Source organism: Rousettus aegyptiacus, unplaced genomic scaffold (genome assembly GCF_014176215.1).
Source record: "Rousettus aegyptiacus isolate mRouAeg1 unplaced genomic scaffold, mRouAeg1.p scaffold_m13_p_14, whole genome shotgun sequence".
Classification (NCBI taxonomy): Eukaryota; Metazoa; Chordata; class Mammalia; order Chiroptera; family Pteropodidae; genus Rousettus; species Rousettus aegyptiacus.
Window position 1 is genome coordinate 45,834,951 of NW_023416289.1, and position 11,635 is coordinate 45,846,585.

Consider the following 11,635-nt stretch of genomic DNA (forward strand, 5'->3'; position numbering starts at 1 on the left):
CCTCCAGCCTGGGTCCTGGGGGAAGGGGGGTTGGGGTCCTAGGATACCATGTCTGCGGGAGGAGGAGGGGGCTGGGGGCTGGGACTCCTGTGACCTCCGCCGATAACCCAATGACAACAACTGGGTGTTTACATCAAAGCATTTTATGGGGAGTGGGGAAGGACAAGATTTACAATCACAGACACAGAGACACAAAGACACAACCCTGCCCCAGGAAAAACATCCCTCTGCCCCAGCCCCATTCCCTTTTCTGGGATTCCGTGACTTCTTCTATATAGGTACCCCAAATTCTAAACTGAAAGAGGAGCATCTGAGTGGGGCAGAATCCCAGATTTTGAGTCATTTAGCCCCTGAGGGACACAACAAATGGCCACTGAGAAAATGAGGGTAGCTTGAAACCACCCAGGAGAATAAAGTGCAAGGAATTGTGGGAAGAGAGACATCTCAAAACCACCATGGGGAAGTTCAGTGGTGGTGGCTTCAAACCATTGAGTTGATGAACTTGAGCAGCCACTATTTAGACCTGAACACCATGTCAAAAAAAGTGCATGGGGGTGGAGAGAGGCATATTGATAAAACCATCATTTTGGTTGTTTCCCTAAACATTGTGCTAAACTAGGGAGAAAGTCTTAGGGGATTTGGTGCTTCAGCAGAATCTGCTGGTGGAGGGAGGGGTGAAGAGGTTGGGGGAGCTTGAAACTGCCATTTTCCCTCAGAAACGCTGGTGAGAATCAATCTCTAGAGTGGAAGGGATGGGCGATTGGTTAAATCAACCTGGAAAATGCAGAATAGAGTCAGGAGAGACGTGAAACTTCTAGAGGAAGACTTGAGTTTTCAGAAAGGAGAAAGGGAGCTGAGGAATCTCAGGGTCCCTGGGGTTAAAGGAAAGGGCAGAGTAGCCTCAAAACCACAAGAGAGAGAGTGCAAGAGATTGAACGGTCCATTCAAACAGAGCCCTGAAAGGAGAGATTCGAAACCACTGAGGCAGAACAAATGGAGAAGGAAACCTTTAGGAGAATTTGGGTATCCTTGAAACTGCCAGTTTGCAGCTTCACTACCCCTGAGAGGCAATTGGGAAAGGAAGAGAATTTGACAGCACTAGGAACCAGGGAAAGTGCTTCTTAGGCCTGAGGCAAGACAGCATCAGGGAGGTACCATGGGGTTCCTTGACACTGTCACTCAGGCCAGAGATGTGTGAAATGGAGGTCCTGGAAACTGCCATCCGGTGGGAGGCACATGATCAGTAGTCCCGGACAGGGGGTGGGGGTCTTGGGGGCTGAACTGTGCTGTGCGTGGCCCCATAGGAGGGAGGGGGAGCAGGGGGTGCCCCAGGGGGCTCATCCTCATCCTCCATTTCACTTTCATCACTGCCAGCCAGCTGGTCATGGCCAACAAAGCCACACTTCTCTTCACTCATCTCCTCAGGCTCCGCCCACGGCTGCTTCTCTCCAGAAGCGAAGACCCCGTAGAAGATGACACCCCCATAGTGCACCAGGGAGGCAATTAGGAACACGTACTGCCACTCTTCCCGAGTCTGTAAGGGAACAACGGGGTGGTGAGACCGGAAGCCAGCGAAACGTGAGAGGGGGAGGGGATGCCCAGAGAGGGGGACACAGGTCCAGAGAGACTCTGAGACACCTAGAGAGGGCAGCGGTGGATCCCAGGGACAGCGATACGTGTCAGGGAGGTATCATGCATAGATGTGGAGCGCGAACGAGTCAGGGCAGGCGCACTGACCTTGTGCTTGGTCATCGCACCCACGATGATGGGGCACACCATGCCCGACAGCGTGCCCACGCCGTTGGAGATGCCCATGAGGATGCTGGCGTAGCGTGGGGCGATGTCCAGGTGGTTCACGTTGAACCCTGGCGAGGCGAGCCAGGTGGCGTCACGCCCGAATCTCCCTCCAGTGACTTCTCTGAGACGCCCTTGCCCGCACTCCTACCGCCCCCCTCCTCGCTGCTCTTTCTAGTCCACCTTTTGCGTGGCGGGGAGGTCCCCTTCCTGAGCCCGGAAGTTCCCCACAGCGCTGTCCAGAGTCCCCCAAGCTGCAGATCCGCGCTTCTCACCAGAGATGGCGAAGCCGCTGAAGCCCACGGCGAGGACCAGGAAGGAGATGGCCACGCCCTTGGAGTGCGAGTAGCCGACCACCAACAGCAGCGTGGCTTCCATGCCGAAGCCTGAAGAAGCCGCCTCATCTGAGCGCCGGCCGCCTCTCGCCGCCTCTCCAGACCTGATCCCGCCCGGGACTCCCTCTGTCCGCTCCACGCCTGCCCCCGGTCGGGCCCCCATTCCGCCCTCGCCCGCCCTGATCTCCCCAACCTCTTGACTAGGCCACGCCCTGAGGACGCAGGGTCCCAGCCGCACCCCTGCACCTTCACTCCTTTCGTTCTGTTCTCATTTGTTAGATAGCACGCCGCCCAGACAGACCCTCGTGTCTCCCGGTCCCCGCCTCGCAGCACCTGTTCATCACCTACCTCCCGTCCTCTCCGCCCAGTCTGTGTAGGCCCCGCCCTTCCAGAGCCAACTTGGCGTCGCCTCTGCTCCACCTCGATAATCACACACACTTCCCACCTACGCCTCAGACAGCCACCTAAGATTCTGCTGGGTTCAGCCAGGCCCGGCCTCACCCTGCCTCCACCTTTTTGGACACGCCGGGATACGCCCTCTGACCCCGCCGCATCCTCCCTCGGTCCCGACCCCTGGCTCCTCCCCACCGCGTTCTGGCCCCGCCCAGGCTGGCCCAGACTAGGTCTAGGTCCCGCCCCACTCACCCCCACAGTTCATCAATTTGCGCACGTTGGTGGTGGACATGATGCGGCGGCTCCTAAGGAAGTCAGCAATTTGGCCGCCGATGGGCACTATGATGGTCATGACCAGGTGCGGCAACGCTGACACCAGGCCCACCTGCGCAGGTGGGAGAACGGGGAGGAGGTTCAGGGGCTTCCGGGCCGGCGTCTCCACCCTGTTCGTGCACCACCGGCTCCTCCCTGTCTCTCGTTCCAAGCGCGTGGGACCCGGGCCCCTCTCCTTCCCCCTCACCCCGCCGCGCTTCCTGCCCTCTCCTCCTGGGCCCAACCTTGCTGATCTCAAAGCCGAACACTTCTTCGAAGTAGGCGGGCTGGGAGATAAGGAGCAGGTAGAACGTCCAACTGCGACAGAAGTTGGCCACGATGATGGCGTAGACTGGCATGGACGTGAAGAAGCGCCTCCACGGTGTGTTAAACTTCTGTGAGGGACGAAAGGTGGAGCCACTAAGACGAACCAGGGCCGGGCACTCTGTGTCCCTTCAGAGACCCCACTTAAGTCTCGCAGAGACCCACGTCTCCCAACCTCACTATATCATCCAGAGCCCCAGGGGAACCGACCTGACTATGTCCCCCTTGGGGACCCTGGGATCCTAGCCTCACGGTGACACTTCAGGGATACAGGGGCGTCCTGACTCTACAGTGGCTCCTCCGGTTTGCACGTATCTGGACCCGACGATGACCCTCAGAGACCCATAAATGTGGGCCCAGGAGTCTCTCTGCATTCAATTACAACCCCTAAATCTAGCTTCGCTCACCCCAAGATCTAAGCAAAACCCCCACACTCCAATCCTGCGTCTGCTGATTTAACCACGCCCACCAGTGGTTCCGCCCCCCTGGAGCCCCGGCCCTTCGCTGTTAACAGCAGACTCCCCCGGTTTTAACCCCGCCTCCTAGCCTCGCCCACTTTGCTTTCCCACCCTGTCTCCTCTGAGAGTCCACGCCTACACGCTTGCGGGTTTGAAGCCCCCTTTTCTCCTGCCTCCCTGCCTGGATATCTCCCCTCGCCCCACCGAGCCCCCGCCCCACAGGCTTGGGCCCGGACCGTGACGGGGTTCATGAGTTTGGCGCTCTCGCCGATGGCTTCCTCAATGTACTTGCGCTCCTCCTCTGAAATGCTGGGGTGCAGCGCTGGGGACTCATAGGAGACAAGCAGCCAGAACAGGTACCAGAAGATCCCGAAGCTGCCTGGGGAGGGCCGGGGGCGGGGTTATGGAAGCGAGGTGACGACCGGCCTCGTTTCGCCCCAGCGCCTCCCGGACCCAGGCGTCCGGGACCCTCACCGTAGACGTAGAACACAGAGCTCCATCCTGAGTACTGCACCAGGACCCCGGCGAGAGGCATCGCGACCACCGCCCCAGCATAGGAACCTAAGGGGGAGGATTCGGGATGGAGAACAGACCTTTATACCCTCAGATCCAGGAGTGCGGACCCCAAGCCCCCGCTGCTCTTCAGTGACACAAGTACAAGATCCTCCCCGCACAGATACATCGGTCCGGGTCCCCCTTCTCTCTCAGACCCACAAATCTAGATCCCAGCCCCTTCCTCTCACCGCAAAAGGCTGTTGTTGCCAGGCGACTTCGCTCTAAGGGTGGGGCCCATTTGCTCCAGATCCCGTGGCAAGCGGGGTACGTGACCCCCTAGGGAGAAGAAAGCCAAAGTCAAGGAGGAGAGAGGCCAGAAGGGGGCGGGGTCGGATGGGGTGGGGCTTTACCTCTACCAACCCCTGCAGGATTCTCACGAAGATGACACAGCCATAGTGGACACGGGCAGCCGAGGGGATCAGCATGTTTAGAGTGGACGTAGCCACAATAGCAAAGCCGAAAACCCTGGGAAGAGTTCGAAGAAAGAGTTCAACTATCCCGCCGTGGATTCTGCTCTTTTCATCCACAGCAGAACCCCACTCCCCAGAACTCCCGACTCCACCTTCCCTGTGACTCCTACCTTCCCCAATCACAAACCCCGCCTTTCCCTAAGACCCCGCCCCCGCCCCGCCCATTTCCCCCAGAGTCAGCCCCCGAATGCCAGGCCACACCCCTAACTCCACCCACGCGATCGTAGTCCCGCCCACCTCGAGACTCCACCCCCTATACCTGTTGGCTGCGAATTTTTGGCAGATAAATCCTCCAGGAATCTGGGTGACAATGTAGCCCCAGAAAAAGGAGCCGTGTATGAGGCCGACGGTCTCTGGATCCCAGTTGAACTGAGCTTTCTGTGGGCCAAAAGGCACATCAAACCGGCTGCCTTCCTCAGGTCTGCCCTGCGCCAGTCACTACCCACAGACCTAGTCCTTTGGCCAATCAGAAACAAGGAAACTCTCTTGAGCCCGAACACCTGCTAATCAGAGCCAGAGTCTTCCCTCGGTCTGGCCGAACTAGATGTCTGCACGTCGCCAGGGCCGGTACCACCCTAGCAACCGGGCCCCGTTGCTGTGTAGGCGCCTCTCTCCCTGCTTCTTTGCCTCTGTGCCCCTTTTCTCAACGTCTAGGGGCCCATATACCGTGGCGGGGATTCTTTCTCTATTTCAACCAATTTAGGGACTGTTTGCAGAGTGATCTGGATGGGTTCTAGTTAGGGACAAGAGGTAGACAAAGGGGCGGGCCTGACTGGAAGGGAGCGAGGGGTGGAGTAGGCCACAGCCATAATCAGAACTTTTCGCCGAGACCGACTTCCGGCCTACACTAAAATTAAAATAGGGAGAAGGTCTGACATGAGGCACGGCTTTAGGTAAATGGCCACAGCAGAGGAAGCGGAAGTTAGCAGCAGCAGAATTCCGGAAAAGCCAGAATCGAAATTCAGGGATGAACAGGGGATATAGTCAGTGATACTGTAATAAGTATGTATAGTGCCGGGTGGGTACTAGACTAATTGGGAGAATTCGTAAATTATATAAATGTCCAACTGCTATGCTGTACATCTGAAACTAATTTAAAACAATCTTTAAGGTCAAAAAATGAATTGCAGGGCACTTTTTCCAGTGTATCTAAAATGTTAGAATAGCAATAAAAAAGACTTGATATTTGCATAATGAAAGAAAATTTAGGGAGGAACCTGCTACGGGACTGGGATAAAATAGATGTGACACGGGACAGGTGTAAGACACAGGTGGAGTTAGGTTGCTAGGTGGCCTACAATGGAGAAGAGATAACGCAAAGGGAATCTAATTGCAGGGGCAAGCTCTACATTTTGAAATCACGGACGCAAAATCAAAAGGAGAGGGCTTAATTTATATCAGGGCGGGGCTTAGGAAGGGGAGATTCCGGGGGCGAGGTCAGAGGTGAGGGGGCGGTACAAATGGGCGTGGGCTGCGCCTGGGCGTATATGACGTCATCGGGGCGGGGCAGCGCGGTGGCTCCCGCCCGGAGCTACCTGCACCACCACGTGGCCCCCGCGGTGGGTCGTGCTGTTGTTGACCATTGAAACGATGGCCACGCCCAGGTTGCAGCGGATGCCGAAGCTGATGCAGAAGCCCAGACCGCTCATAATGGCGATGATGTAGCGGCGAGGGAGGCCAAAGCAGGTGCAGTCCACCACCGGCGGCTCCCGGGTCTGCGTCGTGACCGGACGCCCGTCGGCACTCAGCTCCAGCGTCTCTGCGCCCTCCTGCCGTTTCTCCAGAAGGCTGCGGGGCAGCAAGAGTCAAAGACTGGGTGGTCCAGGGCCCTGGCCCCCTCCTTCCTGTGACACACAGGATTCCAGGGCAAAGCCTCCAGCTTGAAAAAGACCCAGGATTCTAACTTGGCCGGCACTCCCTCCTTCCTTCCCCAGGACACCAGCCCCTCGTCCCCCTAGGATCCAGGAATCTGGATCCCCCTCTATCTGCATCTCCCTCAGACCAGGAATTCTATGCCCCTGGCCTCCGTTGAGGTCTTCAGTTCCCTTCTCCCAAACCCTGTCATCTCTAGATTCAGGAGTTTTAGACCCTAGACTATCCTTTGTGATCCAAGAGCCTGTGTCCCCAGCCCCCATCCCAAGGCCCAGGGACTTTTCAGCCCCCTCTCCCAGATATGAGTCTATTCGAGGAAGCAAAAGGCGCTAAGGAGATGCTTCAGCAAAGGTGTCAAAAGAACAGATGCTTCTCAGTTACGTCTGCTATATATACCAACCCCCCCCTCCCCTGCCCCCACAAGGCATGCCCTTCCCGGCTTCCAGGCCCCAGGTGTGGAGCTGACATCCAGCTGCTTCCATGCAGCCACCAGAAGCCCATTCCTAGGGTTGTGGGGGCAGGGACATGCCCAGGGCCCTGGAATCCAGCAGCCTAGTCCGACATCCCAGGGGAACCTTGAGTTCAGGCTTTCAGCCTAGGGGATAGGGCGGGAGAGTTGCGGGTGGTGTCCTGGCAAGGGACAGATGGCGTTAGTAGGGGGATTGGCTCAGTCCCCAGTGAGGCTCTCGCCCCCGCCCATTCTGGATCAGGGATTGACTCTGTGATGATGGATAGGGTGCTCAAAGGGCTGCTTCAAACCCAGAGAGAAGCTGCAGGGAGAGAGAAGTGTTCTGAGACAGTTGTGGAGAGACCCAAATGGAGAGGGGCAGAGGCTGAGATGGGTGGTTGGAGACACAGAAGGGAGAGAGAGATCCCTAGTTATGGGGACAGAGACCCAGAGAGAGAGGGAAAGAGAGAGACCCAAAGACCTAGAGAGACAAGGAGAGAATAAAACAAGAAGAGACACCTCATGAGAAGAGGGGACAGAACAGAGAAACAGAGACCCAGAGACAGGGGACAGAAACCCAGGAGAGAGGACATGAGGAGACCCAGGGCAGAGATAGAGAGAGAGAGAGAGAGAGAGAGAGAGAGAGAGAGAGAGAGACAGAGAGACAGAGAGACAGAGAGAGACAGAGAGACAGAGAGAGAGACAGAGACTAGGAGGCTGAGAAGAGACAGGCTGGGACGTAATTTGTGAGGTGCAGCTCCTCTCTGAGGCGGGTAAGCAGCCAGAGGATCGGGCTGGATCCCAGGAAGGGGCTAGAACAGATGGAGGCGAGGGAGCCTGGGACGGGGGAGGAAAGAACAGCCAGACGGCGGGGGGGGGGGGGGTGCGGGGGGGCGGGGGACGAGATGAGAGAACACAGCCACCCTCCCCATCCTAGAACTTAAAAAGAAGGAGGAAGGAATGTTAAGAAACAGGGGGTAGGGGAGAAAGAGGAAACCGGGAGCTGGATGAAGAATGAGACCCTGGAGGGGGGGCAGGTTCAGAGAGCCAGAGGAGGGGAATGGAAGCCCCCAGAATGACAGTTCCCTCCCATCAGAACATATCAGCCAATGAAATTAGACTTTGACCCGGGTTGCTATCAGATGCTATTTGACTCTGAAACTCAAGATGTGATTGCAGCCCCCAAAATGTGACATTTATTGTTACTGTTAGACATGTCAGATTTCTGTCCAAGGCTCTCTAAATGGGAGGAGTCTCAGTATCCCATGTCTATGAAATGGGGGCAAGAGTAGAAGTCACAAAGAGGGAACTGCAAGGGGATACTGACAATTTCAGGATGAGAGAACCAGGGCAGCAGAAGGTGCCCCCCAATGCTTTTCGGAGGACAAGAACGAGTGGGAGAAACTCCCCTCCCAGGATGCCTGGAACTCTAATCTGGAGACCTGGTGATGAGGAAAAGCAGGGCTTAGAAGGCAGATATCTCTGGATCTCTGTTTCTGTCCCCTACGTCACTGTCTCCATATGCCCTTTTGCTTCTTTCTCTCCCATTGTACAACGAAGGAAACTGAGGCTCAGGGAGCGAAAGTAGCATATCCAAGGTCACTCACAAGAGTAGTGATGGGGCCTGATGACCTCCTGACCCCAGCATCGCCTTGCGCAAGGCCTGGCTCTCAGAAAGTAGACACTTCGGCTACTTGTGTCTCCTGCATTCCCCTCCCCTATGTCCTTGTCCCAAGTCACCTGTTTTACCATCTGTTTCTTGGTCTAAGAGCGTTTTCCACCCACTCTAGCATCATTCATCTCGAGGAAAATCTACAGCCCCCATCCCAGGCTTGCGAGGGGGCTGACCTGGGTTTCAAAGATGGCGCTGGTACTCACTCGCCCACTGATTTCTCCCCCTTCTCGAACTGAGCCTCAGTTTCCCCAGCTTTGTGTAGAGAGTTAAATAGAATCAGGGTGATGTGTCCAATACAGGGCACCCGCCTCTCTCCAACCATCACAGTGAACTCCAGGATTCAGATGCAAATGTCTTCTCAGCTCACATTCTTTGGTGGCTGTCCTGGCTGGAGCTCTGGGGTTTCTAGGGGCCCGTGAGGCAGCTTGGAGAGGTGAGAGTCAGGCAGAGACAGACCGAGAGAAACCCAGTCACAGATGAGAAGCTGAGGAGCAGAGACTGAGAAAGGGGGCCTAAGGAACACATCCCTCCCTCGCCACCCCCCACCCCAGCCTGCTTCATCGGCACGTCTCTCTCCCTTCTCCTGACTTCGCGCTGATGTATTTTGAGAAACTCGTGAAAGGAGGCGAGAAAAGGGGTGGGGAGGGGCTGGAAGATTGGGGAAAGCAGGGGTGAGGTTATCTCAGCATCGCCGCCCCCTCTTCCTCCCTGCGCCATCCTCCTGCCCCCTCCCTCTGTCCAGCCTTAGTCCTATCCTTCATGTTTCTAGAGGGTGGGGTGACTTTGGAGCTAGAAGGTGATCTGCAGCAAGCAGGACTCGTATTAGACTTAGAGAAGGACCCGCATGGCCTCATGAGATGGATGGAGAGTCAACTAAAGATGGGGTCAGGGCTGTGGGTGACCGGGACAGGGTCTGAGGGAAAGGCAGTAGGGACCGATCAGGCTATCTCCTCCCGCACTGTGGCCTGATATTTTTAGGCTCTCTGCAGCTGAGTAATTTCTCTGACTTGGAGCCAAGGCTGGGGTTGGGGGTGAAAGACAGGAGGAAGGTGTCCAGATTGCCCTGGGGACACCCAGGTCACTGGAGTCATCTCCCTGGCTGGAAGTCCCTCTTAGCTCTAGTGGGTATCCTTTTGGAGGCCTGATTTTTGGTCCGCAACTCCCTTCTCCCCTCAGAGACCCAGGACATCATGGCTTCTTCCTCTCAGCTTAACTCTCCTCAAGGACAAGGACCAATGGGCCCCAATCCGCTTTAGCTTCAGATTAAACACTCCGAGCGACTGAAACTGAGAGAAAGATACAGTGATGGAGCGACCCAGGGCGGGGGGATAAAAACTGAAAGAGAGGGGACAGAGACCCAAAAGGAGAGAGTCAGAGACCCAGAGAGAGAGGGACAGGCCCCCCCCCAAGAGAGGTTGATAGAGATCTAGTGAGAGCAATGGCCAGAGAATCAGAGACAGGGGGACAGAGACTCAGAGATAAAGGGGACTAGAGACCCACAGAGAGGGGGATAGAGGTCCGGAGAAAGGAGGCAGAGGGAAGATGGGTGAACAGCCAGAAGTGGGGCATGGGGTCAGAGACCTGGAGAGAGAGGGGGGCATACAGTCCCAGAGAAAAGGGTAGAGCTCGGAGTGGGGTGGGGCGAAGAAAAATAAATGAGATGATGGACCACACCGAGCCAGAGAGAGCGGTGCCGTCGGAGGTGGAGGGAGAAAACCGGACAAATGGGGGGATCCCCATCCACGGGTATCGCCCGTCCACCTATCTGTCTGCGCCCAGGTGGGAATAAGCGTCCTCCTCGCACCCTCGTGCTCTTCTCCCCGCAAGACCCCCACCACGCTCACCGGTGCAGCCTCCCTAGGGTGCGACCCGCTAGCTTCCGAAACTCCTCCTGGCGGAACTCCATGGTGGCTGACCCTGCTGCTGGCGCCCCCCGCCGATCCCCCCGCCCGCGGGCCCGGGCGGCCGCGTCCGGGTTCCCGGGGTCCGCCCCGGCCCGGCCGGCCCCGCAGCTCCGCTCGGGGGGAAAGAGGCTGCGAGTGCAGGCTGCCTAGAGGCTGTCACTGGACTTAGCGTCGGGGGCGGGGCGGGGCAGAGGCCACGCCCACCCTGCTGGACCCCGCCTCTTTTAGCAGCCCGGCCCTGCCAGTTCTGTCCCCGCCCTTCCAGCCGTAGATCGAGCCTCCCGGCTCTGAATTCTCTCCTCTCAGTTGCGTCGCCCCCGATCCCGGAGTTTCTCCACCTGTGTTCCATCCCCTCCCCCCCAACTCCGTCTATCCCAGATTTTCTCTCCTCCCGAGTTCTCTTCCCCATCTGAGATTTGTCTCCTTTACTCCAGTTCCCTTCATTTCATCCTCTCATTTTCTCCCCCTTCGGTTCCAGCTTCCCCTGAGCTTCCTTCCGAGTGTCGTCCTCCCACGCTTATCTTATCCCTCCTAATTTCTGTGTCCTCCAGTTCTACATCCCGTCTCCCGGAGTCCATCCCCATCCCTCATCATCCCCAGTTCCAACTTTCTCATTCAGAAGGTTCTTTTCTTATCCAGGGAATTCTTTCCCCCTGAATTCCAACCCCTTGATTGTCTCTTCTAGTTCTTCCCCGAACCGGTTTCTTCCCCCTTTGACTTCTAGCCACTTGTTTCCATCTTTCCCCTTTTGAATTCCATCCCCCTTAATTACTCTTTCCCCCTCGGGGCGCACCCCTCTTCCAGTTCCTTCATCCCCGATTCCCTTCCCGTCTGAGTTCCATCCCCGACAGTAATACTGGCCTCTAGTTGCCAGATTCCACCCTCTCCGCCCTCTACGTCATGTCCCCACCCCCTGAGTTCTATTCCCACCATCTGAGTTCTGTCCCTTCACGCTGGGATTTGTCCCCGCCCCCACCCCCTAGTTCTTAACTCCACCCCCGGATTCCAGCCCCGCCCCTCTGGAGTTGAATATGGACTTTTCCTCGGTCTGCCCCGCTCTTTTCTCCAGACCAGCATCTTTCCCCACTCTGAGTT

General features: G+C 56.9%; 1 protein-coding gene across 1 annotated transcript; it reads right to left on the reverse strand.

The window, feature by feature from the left end:
* Positions 1 to 121: 121 nt before the first annotated feature.
* Positions 122 to 10,671, reverse strand: SLC17A7 (solute carrier family 17 member 7). The gene is made up of 12 exons (XM_016122514.2): positions 10,481 to 10,671; positions 6,177 to 6,429; positions 4,901 to 5,019; positions 4,522 to 4,636; positions 4,360 to 4,447; positions 4,091 to 4,177; positions 3,853 to 3,995; positions 3,080 to 3,229; positions 2,775 to 2,907; positions 2,070 to 2,180; positions 1,738 to 1,865; positions 122 to 1,534 (listed from the first exon to the last, which is right to left on the reverse strand). Exons 1-12 carry the CDS (start codon positions 10,540 to 10,542, stop codon positions 1,241 to 1,243), a joined length of 1,683 nt encoding a protein of 560 aa, XP_015978000.1. The 5' UTR covers positions 10,543 to 10,671; the 3' UTR covers positions 122 to 1,240.
* Positions 10,672 to 11,635: the final 964 nt, after the last annotated feature.

Coding starts and splice junctions, on each gene's coding strand:
- SLC17A7 (XM_016122514.2), bottom strand. CDS start 10,542: ATGGAGTTCCGCCAGGAGGAGTTTCGGAAGCTAGCGGGTCGCACCCTA. Junction 2,181..2,774: donor CAAATTGATGAACTGTGGGG/GTGAGTGGGGCG, acceptor CGGCTTCTTCAG/GCTTCGGCATGGAAGCCACG. Junction 1,535..1,737: donor GTGCGATGACCAAGCACAAG/GTCAGTGCGCCT, acceptor GTTCCCTTACAG/ACTCGGGAAGAGTGGCAGTA.